Raw genomic sequence first — 23,924 nt, 5'->3', positions numbered from 1 at the left:
CTGTGTACAGAGAGGAGTGGTTGCTGAAAGGAGTCTCAGTGAGAGGAATAGTAGAGACTTGTGTATGAACATATGAATAGAAAGGTGAGCAAAGATCATCAAGCCTTGGTCACGCTCATCCAACCTCAGAGGACAGAGGAGAATATTTGCAGCCAATTACAGGAAAAACTCTGAGATTATCTCCCAAATCTCTGAGAGGTTTTCCCCCCAAAATGCTGAGAGATTCTCCCCCAGAACCTTGGGAAATTCTCTCCCAAATCTCTGGGAGATTCTCCTCCAAACCCCCAGAGGCAACTGTATTTGGAAATCTGCAAATGTAGAGTAAGTTACTTTGTTGTCGTGACCATCCTGGTAACTCCTTTGTGTGATTCAGAATGTCATCTGCTTTTTTACATTTAATTTCTCAGATTCGTAAAACCAGAGATATTAACAGCGGCAGTAATGAGGTAATTCTCCTTTTTCACTATTCTTACAATATGGTTCATTTATTCTGCTTTTTAATAAAGTCCTTTTCAATTAATCTATAATGTAACATAAACGTATTGACTTGCTTCACAGAGGTGTTTGGATAGAATGGATACTGAGCCAAAGAAAGGGATATTAGGAGGACTGATCAAAAACTGAGTCAAAGAGCTGGGTTTTCAGGAGGGACTAAAAGATGAGAAAGCTTTGAGGGGTAAGAGGTTTAGGGAGGGAATTCCAGAGCTTGGAGCTTCGGCAGCTGAAGGCACAGCCGCCAATGATGGAGCGAAGAAAAGGAAGGATGTACAAGTGGCCAGAGTCAGAGCGAATGGTAGAGGGATGGTAGGGAAGAGGTTGGTTTGAAGGCTGGAGGAGGTTACAGGAGAGGGAACGAGGCTATGGAGGGATTTAAACACGAAGATGTGAATTTTAAGTGTGAGTGTTGGGAAAGTGGGAGCCAATGTCATCAGTGAGAATGGGTGAGAGGGTGAGAGTTTTTGATGCAAGTTTAGATATTGGCAGTGAGTTCTGGATGAGCTGATGTTCACAGAGGGAGGAGGATGGGAGGTCGTCCTGGTGCGTGCATTGCAATAGTTGAGTCTGGAAGTAACAAAATGAATGGATGAGGGTTTCAGCAGTTGATGAGCTGAGGCGTGGTGAAGGTGGGCAATGTTATACAGGTGGAAGTAAGTGGTCTTTGTAAAGTAGATAATATCGAATCAGAAGCTGAGCTCTAGGTTGAAACAGATTTATGGTTGCGAACAACCTGGTTCCCTCTGAAACAGTGACTGAGAAGGTTGATGGAAACAATGATGAGAGAACAGAGTTTGAGATTAAAGATGATGGTTTCGGGCTGCCTCGTGCTTAACTGGAAAACACTGAAGCTCATCCAATGTTTGATGTTGAATTAAAAAGCTAACGGAGTTAGTGGACGGGTTGAGACAGATGGTGACGAGGTAAAGGTCAGTCATCACTGCACACATGGCAGTTGACCTCATGCCTGAGGATGATGTTGCTAAGGGAAGCATGTAGATGAGGATGTGTAGGAGTGGGTGGCAAGAATAGATCCTTGCGGGGCTCCAGCGGTAACAATGCAGGGGTGGAAAGAGAAACCAATGCTGAGTTTGCTCTGGTTGTGTTGTGAGGCAAGAGTGGAATGAGGCAAGGGCAATCTCGCAGATCTGAAAACAAAGGAGAGGCACTGGAGAAGAGCGGTGCGGATGACTGTGATAAAGGCTGCAGCAAGAAGCAGGAGGATGAGGAGGGATAAAATGAACGACAGCCACAGTGACAGAGCATATCATTTGGGACTTTGGCTACGAATGTTTCACTCCTTCGACTGAGGAGGAAACAGCGCAAGTGCGGAGTTGTGAGTAAGATGGCCCGGATTTTGGAGGTGATAGCACATTCAAGGTCTTTGGAGATGAAAAGTTGATTGGAAATAGGGCAGTGATTTGCAATAACACAGGGACGGAGAGTGGGTTTTTCAGGAGGGGGATAATGACAATAGTTTTGAAAGGAGAGGACAGTCCAGAGGACAACAAATTATTTACAATGTTAGCTAGCATGTGGATCAGGATGGGAATTGTGCTGTCAGTAGTTAAGTGAGGATGGGGTCAAAGGATCAGGGGATGGGTGTTGTAGGTGTGATAAGATTGGAGAATGTACGAAGGGAGATGGAAATTCAGTTCACCTCTTGTTTCAAGCAACAGTGTGGACAACAGCAGCGTGAAGATGTGCAGCCTCTGATCCTACCATGTAGTCACTAGGTTTTTCCTGCTTTGCACAGGGCAGGATGATGTCTGCACAACTCCAGTCCAAACCAGACCCTTCCCCAGAGAATCCTGTTTGCAGACCCTTTGCTTCCCTTACAAGTAAGCGATGCAACAGAAAAAAATAATGGGCTGGATTTTGTTGTCCTGCTGCTGGGAGCAGCAGTGGGGGCAGAAAATGGCGCTGCCCCGTACGAGAGCCATGCCGCTGCGATTACGTGGCAGGTGGCCACTTAACATATTGACAGCGGCTGCCCCTCCATGTGGAGGGGGCAGCATTCACTGTGTCACCTGATGCCGGAGCAGGTGCTGGTGCCATTTAAAAAATGTTGCCAGTCCTGCAAACTGTTCAACATAATGCAGCGTTGCCCCTTCCCCCCCCTTATCCTTATACACAATGCAGAGTTGACCCCTTTATCCCCCGCCCATCTATACTCCGAATGCAGCAGAGACCCCTTCCCCTCCTCAGTGGCACCAGCATCGCCTGGACAGGAAAGCGAGGAGTATGAGTGCCGCACATCACGCTGAAGATCAGGAATGGGTGGGAGGATCACGGTGGATCACATGGTAATGCAGATAGGTATTTTAAATATTTAAACCAGGGCCCTGTTGTAGAGTGGCGAAGGGGCCGCCACAGAGTTCCCCGCCACCAGGAGGATTGGGCCCGGCAATCCTGGCGTCTTGTTCCGCAGTGGGACGCTGCCACTCCGATTCTCCCACCAACAGCCACCCCCCCACCCCCACACCACGAAACCTGACATTAGGCTAAGAACAAAATCCAGCCTGATGTGGTGGGGGGGGGGGGGGTGGGGGGGGGGGGGGAGGGAAAGGAGGGGTATATTTCCATGTGGGCTGGGGATGCAGGAGGCTTCATCCATTGTAAGAGTGAGCAGGACAGCCCAGTGTGAGTGTTTGGGTCCTGATCCTGTCTCTGAGCTGTTCTGTTGATCTCCCGCCAGAGTGAAAACTGCTCGAGTTTGAAAGAGAAGTGAACTCGCAGACGTTTGATCCTCCTTCACCTGGGTGTTTGCAGACTTGTCCCAGTGATAGTTATTCCTTCCATTGCTCCCTAGGACCAGGTTCTAACTGTGATAATGTAAAAAATATCCTGCTGTAATTATGAGATTGCACACAAAGCTAATAACATAATGGGCCAGATCCTGTTCAAACAGTAATAGTGTGTTAATACACAGGCTGTTAATAATCTGCAAATTGGGCAGCGAGTTCAGGGAATGAAGAGAATGATTTATGCTGCTTTGTTTATTTCACACAGATAGAATTTTTATGTTAGCCTCCTCATTACTTTTAAGAACTTGCTGGATTTGCACATTAATTGCCCGTTACACTCACAGTAGAATATTTCAACTGGTAATTAATAGCATAAATATCTTTTAATAATGTGATAATTGTTAATGCAATGCCAATCAACACATCATGCTCAGAAAGGGTACAATTTTAATTGTTCAATCTCATCCCTACATGTCGTTAATTATTGTTGGAGATGTAAACATTTAACTTTAACATTTCTTGCCTACTTTTTTCTGTCCCTCTTTCTCTCTGTTAATCCAATCTTTCCCTCTCTTTATTTTTCTTTCTGTAGCTGATTGGACTCCAATTCACCCACTTTCCTTCTTTGTCATTCCTCTGTTTTGTTTCCAATCCTTGAATCGCACTGGTTAAGGAGATAGACTGTTGGTCCCGTTGTTCACTCAAGTCTCAGATGCCCTGTTGCCCTCACTGCACTGTTACCAGCTCACACTCCCAGCAAGTAACAGAGCAAGGAATTTTCACGCTGATGGGCGTAGGAAAAAGTTTAACCACAAGACAGCCCACTCCAACAAGATCTGGGTGGTTGTTTCTAAAGTCAGTTTTTGATTTGGTCTTTGTGAAGGACTTTTGAACTTTTTCAATATAAAAGGCATTGTATAAATGGAAGATGTTGTTCCATGTATGTAGTGTATGTTTTCTTTTACCTCAGCCTACTTATAGAATAGGTTTTGAAAACGTTTTATAATGTTATGTCTTTGCTCTGTAATTACAGCAATTGTTTAACATCAATCAACAAAACATCCCACCTATGGTCCGATTTGGAAATCCTTTTCTGTCTAAATACTTTCCCTTACAACGTACAAACCAAAATTATCCCAACTACCGTGTGAACTCCAGGTTTCCATTCTACAACTACTACAACCCCAACCAATATTATCCTAACTACAATGACCCTAACTACAACTACCATAACCCTAGCCAGTACTATCCAAATATATTTAACGGTTATCCTACGCGTTATAATTCCGATCCCTCACTAGCAAGAATTAATTATCTGGGAGAAAATGGTCCACAAATGAATGCCCTAAGCATGAGTACTGAGATGTCAGCTGAGGACACAAGCAGTATGGAAGATACTCAGATCATCATACCCTTCGTACCTGGAGTACCAGATTATGAGGGACCTTTTCCACCAGATTATGAGGGGGCTTTTGCACCAGGGGTTGATGCCAATGCTGTGGATGTTGGGTTTGACCAACAAAACTCCCAGGAACTGGCGCCTGAAGTTTCAAACACAGAGGAACCAGCTAGTGTTCTACCATACTCTGACTCTTTGCAAAGATTGGACTCATTGGGATTAAACCTTGAAGATGACTCGATGATCGGCGAGAGTTATGAGGGTATTAGTCAACAAGACGTAATCTATGAGCCAGCTGGATTGGATGTGAACTACGATGAAACCCTGAACAATGAGGAATTTGTAAATCAGCAAGCGTCAAATGAAAACTCAGATGAAGATGAACAAACTGAAGAAAATGAGGTATTTTTCTCCTTTCTTCAATTTACTGCTAGGCAGACTAAGAGTTTAATTAATTGATAAAATATAAGGGACTGAATCTCTTCAGCTTTTTCAGCTTAATAAAACTGTTTTCTGAGCAGGTTGGGATCCACTATTATTCTCACCTTTATGCCATTAGGAACACAGGTCACAAAGGATGTCAGAGCATCTCTGGATCTATTACATTGAATCTACCGTAGAGAAACAGGCCATTCAGACCAACTGTTCTGCACCGGTGTTTCTATTCTACACCAGCATCCACCCACTCTAATTACCACTTCCCACTCTGTCCCCGTATCCCTCCATTCCCTTCTCCCTCATGTACGCATTAAGCCTCCCATTAAATACGTCAAATTTCTAGCCCCCATGTTCTATCAAATCCCAAACCAACATTTTGTTGCTGAGAGACTGTTTCCCCTGGTTGGAGATTCTAGAACGAGGTGGGTCACAGTCTTAGGATAACAGGTCGGCCATTTAGGACTGAGATGAGGAGATATTTCTTCACTGAGGGTTGGCAATTGTTGGAATTCCCTACCCCAGCGGCTGTGGATGCTCAGGTGTTGAGTATATTTAAGACTGAGATCGATAGATTTTGGGACACTAAGGGAATCAAGGGATATGAGAGATTGGGTGGGAAAATGGAGTGAGTTAGAAGATTAGCCATGATATTGAAAGGTGGATCTGATTTGAAGGGCTGAATGGCCTAATCCTGCTTCTATTTCTTATATTGTTATGTTACCACAAAAAGCAGAAATGCTGCAGTGCTGGTCCCCTGTTCCCCTGTGCTCTGGGCACATCTTCAACCTGGTACTTCCCTGTATAAAAAACTTTAAAAAAGAAGTTACAAGACAAAGTTAAGGGCAGAGATAAAGGAACATATAATATTGATCAAAGCCACCAATATATAGTTTTCATGGAAAAACAAAATGGAATCAGTACTCTAACTATAATAATTGTTTGTTTTAGACAAATACCTATGCTGTTATTAATTAAATAGTGTATTGTCTAACTCAAATCACAGGAACTCCACTAGTGTGTGTGTATATATTTATGTATAATATAAACTGTCTATATCTAGCTTATGTCTGTCACACTTGAGATGTCACACTTAGTTACAGAGGCAAAACATTTTTATTGTTGGATTCTTCTGACCCAGAGACTACAATTTATAAGCAGTTTGCAATTCCTCCAATAGTAATTAATCTCCAAATGCTGCATGAAGTGTTTACTTGACAGCATTCACACCATGTGGCATTAAAGATACAAAATCCTCTCTTTGCAGCAGAGTAACAGATAGTGCATTGTTTGGTATAATGCCTCTGTTTCCAGCTCTGAGTGTCCTTAATAGTTTCACTAGGTGCAAAGAGGATTTTTTTCCATTCCCTGGGCTTTAGTGTTTCTTATTTTTGCACTAAACCAGTTCTGAAGGGATTACATTAACATGTCAACTTTCAATTGAAAAGTTCCTGAACATTAAAAAAACAAGTCCAACATTATCAACATGAACTGCACAGATGTCGTATTCAAAGGTGCTGCATAACCTTTCAGTAACTTAATGAAAGTTTCCCTATTGTTTGCAGAATGTTGGTACAAACACAATGGACATGAATTCAATGGCCCTTTCCAATGACGAAGATGATGATGGAACTGAATCCAATCTCAATGTAGCTGATTCCAGTGATGATGGACCAGATTCCGAGGATGAGGATAACACTCAATCCAATGAAGATAATACCAATCAGGTCAATGAAGCAGATTCCGAGGACATGGATAACACTCAATCCAATGAAGACAATCCCAATCAAGTCAATGAAGCAGATTCCGAGGATGAGGATAACACTCAATCCAATGAAGATAATCCCAATCAGGTCAATGAAGCAGATTCCGAGGATGAGGATAACACTCAATCCAATGAAGACAATCCCAATCAAGTCAATGAAGCAGATTCCGAGGATGAGGATAACACTCAATCCAATGAAGGTAATCCCAATCAAGTCAATGAAGCAGATTCCATGGATGAGGATAACACTCAATCCAATGAAGATAATCCCAATCAGGTCAATGAAGCAGATTCCAATGACGACGATGGAACTAATACTGAGGAGGATGATGAGAACACTGATTCCAATGCCAACAATGAAGCTGGTTTCAATCAAGGAAACATAGCAGATTCCAATGTGAGTGACAATGAATCTAATGGAATTAATTTCAGTGACAATGGAACTGATTTCAATCAGGGTGAAAATGGTGATGGAGCCAATGAAGATGACAGCAATCAGACTAATGCTGAGGTTGATAACATACAAAATGAAGTCAGTAAGTATTGCCTCAGGGTGGATTTGTCAGTAATAACATGAACAACTTGCTTACTTGGGTTTTACTCCTTTCTGTCCTTTTCTTGTATTTCAGAATCAATAGCTTTAAGATAGGTCTAACTCTTGTTTACATAGTTCCATTAACAGAAATCCCCAACAGCAATAGAACAATATTGTAATCTTAGCGGTGATTGTATATTTGGCTTAATTGTTGATCTATAGTTCTCACCCTTTTACACTTTCTTAGTGATATTAATAGGACCTTGTAGATACACAAGATGACTGAGCTCTATTGAATTTGGAAACATTATAATTTACTTTTATTCTACCTGCTTATAGTCTTTCAAACATTGTAGCCGCAATTCACCAACTCGCACTCCTTGTGAGCACAGGTCTCCACTAGAATCAGGCATGAGAATCGGGCACTCCGTGTCTCGCCCACAGGCAAGGTGCTGAAGAATAGATATCTGCTCTGAGAGTCACCATCATCAGGAGAGGAAGGATGAAAATATGAGAGACTTTAAATATTCTCTTGAGTTAACACCAGTCAGTGAGGTTTTAAAAATAAGGCTGCACTCAGATTGCTGAAAGAATATGATGCATAACAGAATGTCTGGTCATCAGACTCACCCGAAAAGACCTCTAATGAAGACAGCAGAACAGCTCATACATTTTTATTTTTTTCTACTATTAGACTCTTGTAAGAGCATCCACTGTCGGCATGGAAGGGTCTGCAAGCTCAATGAAATGGGAAACCCCACTTGCATCTGCCAGGACATAACAACCTGTCCTGTCAACATCCCGGAATTGCAGCAGGTAAGTACAGTTAACCATTTTCAACTTTACCTATAAACAGATAACAAGGATAAAAATGAACTCATACGGTCATAATGCCTCCTGTTTGTTTGATGGCCCCATATTACTAATAACAATTGGCATTTTAAGGAGGGAAACCACACCAGAAGTAGTTATAGTTTGATAAAGAAAAACAGGATTATGGCAGTTTTTGATCCAACCCTGCTTCAACTTCAAAACAAGAATTTGACACGTTATAAATAAATAGAATATATACCTAAAACCTTTAAATATATATTCGACTAAATATATAATACAATTTTTCATAGAATCTTACAGTACAGGAGTCCATTCGGCCCATCATGCCTGTGCCAGTTCTTCAAAAGAACTATCCAATTAGTCCCACTCTCAACTCTTTCCTTTTCTATCCTTTTCGAGTATTTATCCAATTCTCTTTTGAAAGTTACTATTGAATCTGTTTCATTGCCCTTTCAAACAGCACATTCTCACTGCATTAATAAAAAGTCTCATCTTCCCTCTGGCTCTTTACCAATCACTTGAAGTCTGTGTCCTCTGGTTTATGACCTTCCTGCCAGTGCAAAGTTTCTCCCCATCTAATCAATCAAAATCCTTCAGAATGTTGAACATCTCTTAAATCTCCCCTTAACCTTCTCTGCTCCAAGGAGAACAATCCCAGCTTCTCCAGTCTCTCCACATAACTGAAGTCCCTCATCCCTGGTCCCATTCTGGTAAATCTCCTCCGCACCCTCTCCAAGGCCTTAACATCCTTCCTAAAGTGTGGTGCCCAGAATTGGACACAGTACTCCAGCTGAGGCCTAACCAGTGTTTTATAAAGGTTTAGTGTAGCTTCCCTGCTTTTGGTACTGCCTGCTTTTATTTATAAAACCAAATCCTATCTTTTCTTTAAAAAGTCTTTTCAACTTGTCCTGCCACCTTCAAGGATTGTTGTCTGTAAACCCCCTGGTGTCGCTGTTTCTACACCCCCCTTTAAATCTGTTCCAGTTTATATTGTTAAATTCTTCATTCTTCCTTCCAAAATGCATGCAGTTTATTTTCTTTCTGTATGTTATCTTCCATCTATCAGTGATACCTTTACTGTACAAATGATAATCATTTAGCCAGCTTCCAAAACACTGTTGATGCCCCTATTAACCAGCTACCTGGAGGCAATAAGATCCAACAATGACATGAGACTCTTACTGCAGCAAGATGTCGATGCTCAACAATGCCACTGTTCAGCACAGCTCAATACTGAAACAGAGAGCATCTGAAACTGAAGCTTCACTTCACTCAGGATCTGCACATTGAGAAAAACTTGCATTTCTATAGCATCTTTCACAACCTCAGGCCATCCCAAAGCAATTCACAGCCAATGAAGTACTTTTGCTGTTGTAATCTAAGAAGGATAGCAGCTAATTTGTGCACAGCAAGATCCCACGAATAGCAATGAGGTAATGACCAGATCACCTATTTTTAGGTGTTGGTTCAGGGATAAGTGTTCACTCATGAACTGCCCTGCTCTTCTTCCAAATAGTGTCATGGGATCTTTTACCTTTACCTGAAAGGGCAGACAGTTTAACGTCTCATCCAAAAGATGGTACCTCTGACAGTGTAGCGCTCCCTCAGTACTGCATGTGAGTGGCATCTTTATATATTGTGCTCAGGTCTCTGGAGTGGGGCTTAAATCCACAACCTTCTGACACAAAGGCAAGAGTGCTACCCCCTGGACAACAGCTCAACATTACAAACTTACCAGCAAACATCGGTTTACTTTAACCATATTGGCCCGAATTTCAAGAGAAGAAAATTATGCCAACAGCTGCTCGGTTCTTTTAATGTTTTTCCTCCAATTATCTGATTTGATCTTTCAGGTGTGTGGCACTAACAATAGGACATATGGAAACTCTTGCCAGTTTTTTGCCTCCAAGTGTCTTCTTGAAGGAACCAAGAAGGAACACAGCATTCACCTGGACTATCTGGGACCCTGCAAATGTAAGTTTTAATCTTTTGCAAAACAAAATATGGTCCATGATTAATGACCATAGGATTTGTAACTATTATGTGGTGACCCATGGTTTGCCACATTTTAATACTTGCATTTCATTTTTAGGAAATAGGTTTGTTATATTATGTAATGCTTTGAATTACATTGTGTATACAGTACAGAAACAGGCCATTCGGCATAACTGGTCTATCCTGGTGTTTATGCTCCACATGAGCCTCCTCCCTCCCCTCTTCATCTCACCCTATCAACATATCCTTCTATTCTTTTCTCCCTCCTGTGTTTATCCAGCTTCCCCTAAAATGTATCTATACTATTCACCACAACCACTCCCTGTGGTAGTGAGTTCCATATTCTCACCACTCTCTGGGTGAGGAAGTTTCTTCTGAATTCCTTATTAGATTTATTAGTGATTATCTGATATTGATGACCTCTATTTTGATCTCTTTCATAAGTTTCACCAATGTCTATTTTAGACACAGGTTCCCCACTGCACTATTACTGTGTTAAACAACAGAAACTCCAATACATGTCCTATACTGCCCATGACAAATACTAAAGAGAATCTATTAGTTTATAAAATCTAAATCTAAGATACTTGAAACAAGGGACTGATAAAGCCCACACCTTTCACAGTCCATGCACAGCGAGTTCAAACATGAACCCACGAGATACAAGTGCTCTCTTTATAATCCTCATGTGAATCAAAGCGATCCCCCTAAATCGGCAGCGGGATAGGCACCAGCAAATAGAAATAGAAAATAGGAATAAGGTGCATAATGTCAGAGTGTTGAACAGCACTAGAGAAGGGAGTATTTCCACAATAGATAGGAGTGGACTGAGAAGGGCTACAAAGAATGCAAAGACAGGATTACAATGCATGTATGTAAACATGCACAGTATGGTGAATAAGATTGGTGAGCTACAGGCACAAATACCCATGTGGGAATATGATGTAGTGGCAATAATGGAAACGTGGCTTAAAAATGGTGAAGACTGGGCACTTAATATACAAGGATATAAAGTGTTCAGAAAGGATAGAGAGGAACAAAGGGAGGTGGGGTGGCAGTACTGATCAAGGAAGACCTTGTAGAGTTGGAAAGAGGAGATGTCCTTGAGGGGACAAAGAGAGAATCCATTTGGTTAAAGTTGGGAAGCAAAAAGGGGATGATCATGCTACTAGGGGTATTCTATAAGCCTCCAAATAGTGAGATAGAGGAGCAAATCTGCAGAGAAATCACAGAGATGTGCAAGAACAATAGAGTGATGCTATTGGGGGACTTTAATTACCCAAATATTGATTGGGATAATGTTAGAGTAAAGGGTAAGGAGGGGGAGGAATTTCTGAAATGTGTTCAGGAGAACTTCCTTGATCAGTATGTTCTCAGCCCAACTAGAAAGGAGGCATTGCTGGATCTGGTGCTGGGGAATGAGGTGGGCCAAGTGGACCAAGTGTCTGTCAGGGAGCACTTGGGTAAGAGTGATCATAGTATCATAAGGTTTGACTTGTAGTGCAGAAAAGAAAGGAACAAAGTTGAAACATCTAGATTGGAAGAGGGCTAATTTCAATGTGGTGAGAAGGGATCTAGCCAGGATAAAATGGAACCAAAGACTGACAGGAAAAACTGTAACAGATCAATGGTTATCTTTAAGGAAGAGGTGCTTCAGGTACAGGATAGGTACATTCTAACAGGGCAAAAGGGGAACCAAAAATAGGACTCCTTGGATGGCGAGGGAGATAGAGATTATGATGAAACAAAAAAAAGAGGGTGTATGATGTATTCTTCAAGTGAGAACCAGACCAAAACAATAAGCTGAGAGGGGAGATGAAGAGGCAAATAAGATTGACAAAGACAGAACTAGAGAATAGAATGGCAATCAACATAAAATAGAACACAAAAGTCTTCTGTAAATAGTAAGTGGATAGTAGGAGGTAGAGTGATGCCTATTAGGGACAAAGAAGGTGATATATGCTTAGAGGCATAGGACAAGGCTAGAATACTTAATAAGTTCTTTGTTTCAATGTTTACTAAGAGGAATCTGACAAAATATCAGTAGAAATTGAGAGAGTAGAGGCAATGTAGTAGGACGGAGTATAGAGGAAGAAATAAATGGGGCGTGTAAGAAAAGTACCACAATAGTAGTGGGTGACTTCGATCTACATGTAGATTGGATGAATCAGATTGGCAAAAGTAGTTCATAGAGTGTATTCAGGACAATTTCTTATAGCAGTATGTTCTAGAGCCAACTAGGGAGTAGACTATTCTAGACCTGGTAATGTGCAATGAAACAGGATTAATCAATAACCTCATGGTAAAGGAGCCTCGAGGCGACAGCGACCATAACATGATAGAATTTCATGTTCAGTTTGAAGGGGAGAAGTGTGGGTCTAAGACTAGTGTTTTAAATCTAAATAAAGGTAATTACAAGGGTATGAAGGCAGAGCTAGCTAAAGTGAACTGGGAGACTAGGTTAAAAGGTAGGACAGTAGGACTTAGATTCTGGAGGGGTCCCAGCAGATTGGAAAGCAGCAAATGTAACACCTTTATTCAAGAAAGGTGGGAGACAAAAAGCAGGAAACTATAGGCCAGTTAGCCTAACATCTGTCATAGGGAAACTACTAGAATCCATTATTAGATTTAGATTTTTAGAAATACAGCACTGAAACAGGCCCTTCGGCCCACCGAGTCTGTGCCGACCATTAACCACCCATTTATACTAATCCGACACTAATCCCATATTCCTACCACATCCTCACCTGTCCCTATATTCCCCTACCACCTACCTATGCTAGGGGCAATTTATAATGGCCAATTTACCTATCAACCTGCAAGTCTTTTGGCTGTGGGAGGAAACCGGAGCACCCGGAGGAAACCCACGCAGACACAGGGAGAACTTGCAAACTCCACACAGGCAGTACCCAGAATTGAACCCGGGTCGCTGGAGCTGTGAGGCTGCGGTGCTAACCACTAGGGAGGTTATAGCAGGATACGTAGAAAATCATAATGGGATCAGACAGAATCAACATGGTTTTGTGAAAGGGAAATTGTGTTTAACTGATGTATTAGAGTCCTTCGAGAAAGTAACAAGCAAGGTGGATAAAGGGGAATCTGTAGATGTGGTGTACTTGGATTTGCAAAAGGCATTTGATAAGGTGCCACATCAAAGGTTACTACACAAGATAAGAGCACATTGTATAGAGGGTAACATATAAGCATGGAAAAAGGACTGGTTAGCTAACAGGAAGCAGAGAGTAGAGATAAATGAGTCTTTTTTGGGTTGGCAAGCTGTAACTAATGGAGTGCCACAGGGATCAGTGCTGGGGCCTCAACGTTTTGCAATTTATATCAATACCTTGGATGAAGGGTCCGAATGTATAGTAGCTAAATTTGATGACACCAAGATAGGAAGGAAAGTAAGTTGTCAAGAGGAGATTAAGAGTCTACAAAGGGATACAGATAGGTTAAGTGAGTGAGCAAAAATTTGGCAGATGCAGTATAATGTGGGTAAATGTGAACTTGTCCACTTTGGCAGGAAAAGAAAAGCTGTATATTATTTAAATGGAGAGAGATTGCAGAACTCAGTGGTACAGAGGGATCTGGGTGTCCTGGTACATGAATAACAAAAGGTTAGTATGCAGGTACAGCAAGTGATGAGGAATGTTGGTGTTTATTGCAAGGGGAATGGAATATAAAAGTAGGGAAGTTTTACTGCAGCTGTACAGGACTTTGATGAGACCACATCTGGAGTACTGTGTACAATTTTGGTCTCCTTATTTGAAAAAGAATATAATTGCATTAGAATCAGTTCAGAGAAGGTTCACTTGTCTAATTACAGGGATGAAGGACTTATCTTATGAAGAAAGGTTGAACTGGTTGGACCTTTACCCATTGGAGTTTAGAAGAATGAGAGGTGATCTTACTGAAACGTATAAAATCCTGAGGGGACTTGATAGAGTGGATACCGGGAGGATGTTTCCTCTTGAGGGGGACTAGAACTAGGGGACACAGTTTAAGAATAAGAGGTCTCCCTTTTAAGACGGAGATGAGGAGATTTTTTTTTTCTCAAAGGGTCGTTAGTCTGTGGAATTCCCTTCCCCAGAAAGCAGGGGAGTCTGGGTCATTGAATTTATTCAAGGCTGAGTTAGATAGATTTTTGATAAACAAGGGAGTCAAGTGTGATGGGAGGCAGACAGGAAAGTGGAGTTGAGGTCACAACCAGATCAGCCATGATCTTATCGAATGGTGGAGCAGGCTCGAAGGGCCGAATAGCCTACTCCTGCACCTATGTTCTTATGTTCCAATGGATAGAGTAAAAACTGAGAGGGAGGTAGTAATGGGAAGGCTTCGGGTAGATAAGTCACCTGGTCCGGATGGCTTGCATCCCAGGTTGCTAAAGGTAGTGGGGGTGGAGATAGCAGAAGGGCTTACCATAATCTTCCAATTCCCCCAGATATGGGGGAGGTGCCAGAGGATTGGAGAGTGGCAAATGTGACTCTCTTATTCAAGAAAGCGTGTAAGGGCAGTCCTAGCAACTACAGGCCAGTTAGTTTATCAGAGCCGGGTAGAGGTTTTAGAAACAATAATCAGGGGGGAAAAAATCAACAGATACTCGGAGAGGTTTTAGTTAATTAGGGCTAGCCAGCAGAGATTTGTAAAAGGCAGATCATGCTTGACTAATCTAATTAATTTCTTTAATGAAGTAATAGACAAGGTTGATGAAGGGAATGCAGTGGATGTTGTCCATTTGCATTTTAAGAAAGTGTTTGACAAAGTACCACATAAAAGGCTGGTTAACAAAATTGACACTCATGAAATAGGAGGCTCAGTGTCCAATTGAGCAAAAGAATTGGCTGAAGGACAAGTCAGATGGTGGAAATTCTGTGGCTAGTTATCTCACCTCCTGACTCCCCAATGCCTGTCTACAAGACACAAATCAGGAGTGTGATGGAATACTCTCCACTTGCCTGGATGGGTGAGCTCCAACAACACTCAAGAAGCTTGACACCATCCAGGACAAAGCAGCCCGCTTGATTGGCAACCCATCCACAAACATTCACTCCCTCCACCACCGACACACAGTGGCAGCAGTATGTACCATCTACAAGATGCACTGCAGCAACTCACCAAGGCTCCTTCATCAGCACCTTCCAAACCCACAACCTCTACAACCTAGAAGGACAAGGGCAGCAGATGCATGGGAACACCACCACCTGCAAGGGTCAGTGCTGGGACCACTGCAATATTTGCTATATATAAATGACTTGGATCTTGGAGTACAGAGTAGAATTTCAAAATTTCCTGATGATACCAAACTTGAAGAAGTGGCAAACAGTGAGAATGATATGAACTGCCTGCAATAGGACATAGATAGGCGAGCAGAATGGCCAGATAAGTGCAGATGGAATTTAATACAGACAAGTATTAACCGGGTGCTCCGGTTTCCTCCCACATCCAAAGACTTGCAGGTGATGGGTAAATTGGCTGTTGTAAATTGCCCCTAGTGTAGGGAGGTGATAGGGAATATGGGATTACTGTAGGGTTAGTATAAATGGGTGGTTGTTGGTCGGCACAGACTCAGTCGGCCGAAGGGCCTGTTTCAGTGCTGTATCTCTAAAAAAAAGTGTTGCAATCCCGTTAGAGAGCAGTAACATTTTTTTTTAAAAGAAATTTAAATTCCAGTTATTACTGAAATAATTACACAAGATTTCACATTTTAAACAAAAACCTTTACTGTACAAGAGTGAAACAAAGCAAGCACGAATAACGTAACACTATATTTTGTAATCACTTTAAACCCAAAATCTTAACAGAAAACACTCTGTTTGATTTTTGCTTCCATCCAAGAGTTCCCCTATACTTTACAGGATCTTGAGGGTTCATTCACTTCTCCTGGGACCAATCCACGGTGTGCTGTAGCTCTGACTTTCCTTAGTTTCCCAGCTGTCATGCAAGGTGAGGTATTTCTTGGGGATTCTCCCTCTAGCAACCAGCTAGGCAAACTCTGCAGCCCTATTTCAACACTCACAAATTGGGATTTCCGCAGCCTGAGCATGGGCCTCACTCACATCCTTGCAAAATGACTCCAAATCAGAAACATCCCTGGTTCCTGATGGCCTCCCTGCTCCTTGTTCTAGCTTCTGGCAGATTGTCTCTCTGCCTGGTTCAAGCTGCTCCAAAACACAGACTAACTTTCTGTGAGAAATCAGAGAGATGAAAACCCAAGACCAAAAGGCATCTATCTCCCTGCATAATCTAGTTCTGATGAAGGGTCACTGACCCGAAACGTTAACTCTGCTTCTCTCTCCACAGATGCTGCCAGACCTGCTGAGTATTGCCAGCACTTCTTGTTTTTATTTCAGATTTTCAGCATCTGCAGTATTTTGCTTTTATCCCTGCATAATCTGTCTCCATAGCAATGTCGTACACCTGGGATGTCCCAGATAGACACTTAGGCAAATTAATTCCAAAACATCCATTTGATTTTGGGTACCCTTATGAATAATTTAAACCCCTGACTGAGGCAGCTGCAGACATGTTGTCTCCATCAAAAAGCTCAGAGAGGTCACCCATTATTTAGTATTGTCACACTTCTAACTCTGACCTCTGTAAATAAACATGGAAAGATCTCTGAATTGTAAATATCTTGGGTGGTCTGGCAACTTTTAAATTCCAGAGTTTCAATTACCTCACATTTACAAACTTAATTTTCCAACATTAAAATGGCCTCTAAAAATATTACTATCAACCATGAGCCAGATGATCATAACACAAGGGTGAGGTGATGCATTTTAGCAGAAGGGATAGTGAGTGGCAATACAGACTTAATGGCACAGTTCCAAAGAGTGTGCAGGAGCAGAGGGACCTGAGGGTGCATGTGCATTGATTTTTGAAGATAGCAGGACATATTGAGAGAGTGTTTAGTAAAGCATATGGGATCTTGGAGTACAAAAACAGGGAAGTTACGCTGAACCTTTATAAGCCTCTGGTTAGGCCACAACTAGAGTACTGCATCCAGTTCTGATCACCACACTTTAGGAAGGATGTGAGGGTCTTTGAGAGGGTGCAGAGGGGATTTACCAGAATGGTTCCAGGGATGGGGGATTTTAGTGACAAGGTTAGGTTGGAAAAGCTCAAGTTGTTCTCCATAGACCAAAGGAGATTGAGGGGAGATTTGATAGAGGTGTACAAGATTATGACAGGCTTAGATAAGTTAGACACGGAAAAACTGCTCCCATTAATAAATGGTACAAGGACTAGGGAACACACATCGAAGGTTTTGGGGAAGAGATGCAGGAGGAATATGAGGAAGAACCTTTTATGTAGCAAGTGGTAATGACCTGAAACTCACTGCTCATGAATGTGGTGGAAGTGATTTCAAAAGGAAACTGGATGGGCACTTGAAGGAAATAAACTTGCAAGCCTACGGGGAACAAGTTAGGGAGTGGGACTGACTGGATTGCCGCGCAGAGAGCTGTCATGAACTCGATGGGTTGAATGGCATCCTTCTATGCCGTAAATGGCTCTATGACCTATTAGCATCTATATCAATTGTTATGACCGAGGGAGGAGGAGTGCACTGTCTTTTCTAGTTCCACTTCTCCACAGGTCACATCATCTATTTAAATGTTTACCCGGTTACCAATACAGCCAATCATATATACTCTCAGCACTCTTCGAACTGCTTTGCCTGTGCTGGGACGAGGGAGCAGTACCACAGAACATGTGCGACGCCAATATCATCACCCTCTATAAAAACAAAGGTGACCGCGGTGACTGCAACAACTACCGTGGAATCTCCCTGCTCAGCATAGTGGGGAAAGTCTTCGCTCGAGTCGCTTTAAACAGGCTCCAGAAGCTGGCCGAGCATGTCTACCCTGAGGCACAGTGCGGCTTTCGAGCAGAGAGATCCACCATTGACATGCTGTTCTCCCTTCGTCAGCTACAGGAGAAATGCCGCGAACAACAGATGCCCCTCTACATTGCTTTCATTGATCTCACCAAAGCCTTTGACCTCGTCAGCAGACGTGGTCTCTTCAGACTACTAGAAAAGATCGGATGTCCACCAAAGCTACTAAGTATCATCACCTCATTCCATGACGATATGAAAGGCACAATTCAGCATAGCGGCGCCTCATCAGACCCCTTTCCTATCCTGAATGGTGTGAAACAGGGCTGTGTTCTCGCACCTACACTGTTTGGGATTTTCTTCTCTCTGCTGCTCTCACACGCGTTCAAGTCTTCAGAAGAAGGAATTTTCCTCCACACAAGATCAGGTGGCAGGTTGTTCAACCTTGCCCGCCTAAGAGCGAAGACCAAAGTACAGAAAGTCCTCATCAGGGAACTCCTCTTTGCTGACGATGCTGCTTTAACATCTCACACTGAAGAGTGTCTGCAGAGTCTCATCGGCAGCTTTGCGGCTGCCTGCAGCGAATTTGGCCTAACCATCAGCCTCAAGAAAACAAACATCATGGGACAGGACGTCAGAAATACTCCATCCATCAATATCGGTGACCACGCTCTGGAAGTGGTTCAAGAGTTCACCTACCTAGGCTCAATTATCACCAGTAACCTGTCTCTTGCTGCAGAAATCAACAAGCGCATGGGAAAGGCTTTCACTGCTATGTCCAGACTGGCCAAGAGAGTGTGGGAAAATGACACACTGACACGGAACACAAAAGTCCGAGTGTATCAAGCCTGTGTCCTCCGTACCTTGCTCTGCGGCAGCGAGGCCTGGACAACGTATATCAGCCAAGAGCAACGTCTTAATTCATTCCATCTTCGCTGCCTCCGGAGAATCCTTGGCATCAGGTGGCAGGACCGCATCTCCAACACAGAAGTCCTCGAGGCGGCCAACATCCCCAGCTTATACACACTACTGAGCCAGCGGCGCTTGAGATGGCTTGGCCATGTGAGCCGCATGGAAGATGGCAGGATCCCCAAGGACACATTGTACAGCGAGCGCGTCACTGGTATCAGACCCACCGGCCGTCCCTGTCTCCGTTTTAAAGACGTCTGCAAACGCAACATGAAGTCCTATGACATTGATCACAAGTTGTGGGAGTCAGTTGCCAGCGATCGCCAGAGCTGGCGGGCAGCCATAAAGGCAGGGCTAAAGTGTGGCAAGTCAAAGAGACTTAGCAGTTGGCAGGAAACAAGACAGAAGCGCAAGGGAGAGCCAACTGTGTAACAGCCCTGACAACCAATTTTATTTTGCAGCACCTGTGGAAGAGTCTGTCACTCTAGTATTGGCCTTTATAGCCACTCCAGGCGCTGCTTCACAAACCACTGACCACCTCCAGGCGCTTACCAATTGTCTCCTGAGACAAATTGGCCAAAGAAGAATAAAATACACCAACCAAGTTTCTTTAATAAACAACAAAATTATCAGATTATAAAACAAGACATAACTAGTAATGAAGCAAAGTATTGACACACTAATTAAAGTATGGAAGTTCCCTTTTTAAAAATTCCCTAAATACACTCAGACACACACACTGGAAAAATTACAGAAATTCACTCTGCAGATGTCTGCTACAAAAAAAGGGTTAAAAAAACTACTTTGGCCAAATACTTGCTAATTCTTGACAAATAAAATATGGAAGGAAGTCAGTTGTCTCTTTTTTGGTCTGGTGTCGGTGTATACGGAGACAGGTCACTTGGATCATTTCAAAAGCAGATCGTAATGGAGATGTCGAGAATTATTCAAGTAGACTTTCTAGGAGAAATGTGGCATCAAGATTTTTCCACCAGCACACACTTGAATCGCAGGATTTTTCAGTTACTCAGGAGCTATACAGCACCAGGGATTTTTTGCTCTTCCACACTGAACCTTGGCAGGATTTCTTCAAAATAGTAGAGGAGGTGGTGAGCTGGGTGATTTCTTTTTCCTTGGCAGGAAAATACCAACTGTCTTCAAACAGTTCATACCACAACTAACTGAAAACAATGTTCAAACCCTAAATAGAGAGTCGATATCCTGACCTCCATAAACCTTGACATGTGGCTTTTCTGCAACCTTTTTTTCCCCAAGTCACCAAGTTCTGTTGTTTTGAGCTCAAATCAGAGGTGGTTTTCAAACAACATCTTGTCCTGTTGGTGAACTTGGTAAAAGAAAACAAACCCAAGGAATCTTTTCAGTTTTAACACAAGTCCTCAAAAAAAAATATTGAAAATAAAGGAAGCATTTTCGTAACACAATGAAGAACAAGTTAAAAATCCAATTGCCTATCTCAACACATATTGATCCAACTTTGTTGTAAAGCTATGAGTCGACCCAGGATTAGCCATTTTTTCTGTACTGAGGGAGAAAAAGCTCTAACTTAATTTATTTTGCTTCTGCTCAGACATCGCTCCGTGCCTGAACAATGAACTGAATGAGTTCCCGCTGCGATTACGTGATTGGCTGAAAAACATTCTGATACAGATGTATGAGCAAGATCAACATTCTCCTGGCTTGCTATCTCAGAAAGAGAGAACAGTAGTAAGCTGTATTTCTACATTTTTTTTAAAAAATGAAGTATTTTTCTATGCTCTATGAGAGATGACTGTGTTCGGAATGGAAAATGGTTCTACTTTATTGCTATGATCTGGAATGCACTGATCCAATAGTAACTTTCAAAAGGGAATTGATAAATAATTGAAGGGGAAAAATTTTCAGGGCCATGGGGAAAGAGCAGAGGAGTGGGACTAATTGGATAGCTCCTTCAAAGAACAGGCACAGACATGACGGACCGAATGACCTCCTTCAGTGCTGTAAGATTCTATATGTCAGCAGCAGTCAGACGCAGATCAAGTGAAACACAATCCCAAATTATTTTTATCCACGAGAAGATTTAAATATTTTTCTCTTTGTTGTGGTTTAGTGCATGTCCCTTCAAATCTAGACATCAGAACCCTGATTTTAACTGCAAGGGGGTGAGAAGCTGGATGATTACAAAGGCAATCTGCTGCTGTGAAAATGAGCCCTGGGCTACTTTTAACTCCCAGGAATTGTGTAAATCCCTGCATCTACTTTCTGTCTGGAATGTGTCCTGTACATGGGGGCTCAACCATTTTAAGAGAATGGTTTAAGTTGGTGTTGCAGCCTATGGAGGAGATGATGGGCGAGTCTGCCAAAGGCAGGAGATCCTCTCCTGGCTGTACAAAACCAGCCTGTGCCACTCTCTCTCTGGGTCAGTTCCCTGGCAGCCCCCCTACCCAAAATCACCCCCATGGACCTACATTTGACTGGCAGCTGCCCCAGGAATTTGTTCTCCCCACTGGCCAAAATTGCACTCAAGATGGGGCTGGAATCCTGCCCAGACTATTGGGCAGTCACTCACATGACTACGCTGACCGGTCACTCAAAATCCCATTGGAGTCAAAATCCACCGCACGGTCTACATATTAAAGCACATTCCATTAAACATTAGCTTTGCATCAGGTTCTGATCTCTTGTATTGCTTTTATTGCGAGGAGAACCATTCCCTATTTCAGGTTTACGCCTGATTTAATATTGTTATCTTCTTGTTCACCTCTTGCAGAATAATTTTGCTTAATAATTTAAACTTGCAATGAGGTCTGATGTGTGCCACTCTATCATTCACCGTGGACTGGAATCAGATCATCAGGCGCTAGTGGACTCTGCAACAGTGTCCATTACAATCCAAACATATCTTCTCAGGGCCTGTCTGCCAGACCCCAACAGCAACAAGCTGTACAATCACATCAATCCTTCCTTTTCTAGATTAAGAAAATCTATGACAATCAGCAGCGACTTCACCCGGGCGATCACACTCTTGACCTGCTCTTCAATGACTTCAATCAGAATTACCATATGTTCATTTACCCAGTTCACTGGCAATTCAGTCAGTTGGATCGGCATCCAGTGGACGGGTAGGAATTAATTCTCCCTTTTATTACATTTTTGTTTTCCAATGAACAAATAATTAAAATGAGAATATTCTCATCTTAATTAAGAGAGAAGCTGGTGCTCAGCCCCAGGGTTGGAAATGCTGCCACTGTGCCAAGGCTTACTAGAGGAGATCTGCTAGTGTTTTACAATTGCAGCTTATTGTACAAGTACTATTTGATGCGAATCTTCATTTGCCATTCACTTTCTTAGCTTTACAGCCTGGTTTGTCCATTGTACAAACTGAGTTCATTCAAATGTTTATCTTTCTTAAAAGTTCTAATCATTACATTGTTAGATAAGTGACAACATGTCATACTGCGGCAGAATACAGTTCATCAGTCACATAGGGCTCACCAGATACTGGGATTAGTCCAACCTATTTAAATGGAAGGTTACAAAGCTCTTGATGCTTTCATTCTGTTTTCAGTTACCTTACGCATTCTGAGCTGGCGCCTCTACGTACTCCATTAATTCCCTTGGAGCATTGCACATCCCGCTTTTTCACAGAGTGCAACCTTGATGGTGACAGAGATATCTCCCTGAGAGAATGGTGCAGGTGTTTCAGCATCAAAGAAGGTAAGATGTCATCTGGGTAACCAGAGGCTTTTAGAGGAGGGAGGAAAGTAGAGAGACAGAAGGCATTAGGGAAAGAATTTCCAGGGTGGTTTGAGTCTAGACAGCTGCAGGCACAGCTTCCAGTGTGGGGAAGGGGGTTAGATGGATTGACAAGAAGTCAGTGGGCTGGAGAATTTGGGGGGAGTTACAAGGCTGGAAAAGGTTAGAGAGCAACGAGGCTACAAAGAGATTTAAACATAAGGATGAGGATTTTATATTTGAGGCATCATGGGACTGGAAGCCATTATTGGTCAATGGAGACAGGAGCTGTAGTGCGTGTGACTTGGTGCAGGATAAGATAGGGTGCAGATAGTGGAGTTTTGGATGAGATGAAGTTTACAGAGGGTGGAGAATGGAAGGCTGGCCAGGAGAACATTGGAATAGTCAAGTCTGGAGGTGACAAAACCATAGCTGAGGATTTTAGCAGATGGGCTGAGGCAGGAGAGGAAGCATCCACTGTTAGAGGTGGAATTAGACAGTCATTATGGTGCAGAGTAGATGGAATTGGAAGATTAGCTAGAGGCTCGAATAATAAGATCAGTAGAAAAAGATATCAATTCTTATTGAAAATTGACCATTTCTTTCTTTTGCAGAGGACATTAATCCCAACTTTGTCTTCTAATATGCTGACTAACTGCACTGATGATGTTGGACCTAAACTTTGATTCCTTATACATTTTAATAGCCTTTGCTCGATCAAGATGCTACTGATGGACAGTTAATGTCACCTTCATCATTGGAAATATTAAACATTCTTTTCTTCTTCCAGTTTAAATAAATTCATTTTATTTGGGGCATAAGGTTTTCTGGTGTTATATAGAACAGGTAATACAAAATGCTGAGCAATTACTCATGGATATCCAAGATTTCCCCAAGCTGGTTGTACATCTGGAAGAATCTAAGCAGTTATTGACTTTTAACTATGAAATGTTAGCACATATTGGTTTTGTATATCATCAATACTGAGTCATCAAAGACATGGGCATTCTGAATGGAGACAGAGATACCCTAGTGATCTCTATATGTTTATATTTTATATAAATATATGTACTTTATATAAATATATATAGGTTTATATGTACGCGAGATAAAAGGCTTTCAAAAAAGTTACTTCTGTAATGAATAGACCTTGATTTAATTGTGTAGATTGCTTGTGTCTGCTCTTGTTAAATCTATTTGATTAACTATATTCATTTCCTTTAATAAAAATTTTGGAAAAA

The 23,924-nt window shown here is 42.2% G+C and overlaps 1 protein-coding gene across 1 annotated transcript in view; it reads left to right on the top strand.

Annotated features, from left to right (window-relative positions):
* The window catches only part of LOC137377391 (SPARC-like protein 1), a 29,603-nt gene extending 5,679 nt beyond the window's left edge, over positions 1 to 23,924 (top strand). Inside the window, exons 3-11 of the mRNA XM_068046973.1 lie at positions 408 to 446; positions 4,276 to 5,043; positions 6,642 to 7,377; positions 8,071 to 8,192; positions 10,064 to 10,184; positions 20,540 to 20,676; positions 21,922 to 22,070; positions 22,517 to 22,665; positions 23,298 to 23,924. Of these exons, the coding sequence (XP_067903074.1) occupies positions 408 to 446; positions 4,276 to 5,043; positions 6,642 to 7,377; positions 8,071 to 8,192; positions 10,064 to 10,184; positions 20,540 to 20,676; positions 21,922 to 22,070; positions 22,517 to 22,665; positions 23,298 to 23,326 (2,250 nt within the window). The 3' untranslated portion in view covers positions 23,327 to 23,924. The remainder of the gene's footprint in view (positions 1 to 407; positions 447 to 4,275; positions 5,044 to 6,641; positions 7,378 to 8,070; positions 8,193 to 10,063; positions 10,185 to 20,539; positions 20,677 to 21,921; positions 22,071 to 22,516; positions 22,666 to 23,297) is intronic.

Source organism: Heterodontus francisci, chromosome 1 (genome assembly GCF_036365525.1).
Source record: "Heterodontus francisci isolate sHetFra1 chromosome 1, sHetFra1.hap1, whole genome shotgun sequence".
NCBI classification, from domain to species: Eukaryota; Metazoa; Chordata; class Chondrichthyes; order Heterodontiformes; family Heterodontidae; genus Heterodontus; species Heterodontus francisci.
Note: the sequence above shows the minus strand (reverse complement) of the source record. Positions and strands in the feature narration are given on the sequence as shown.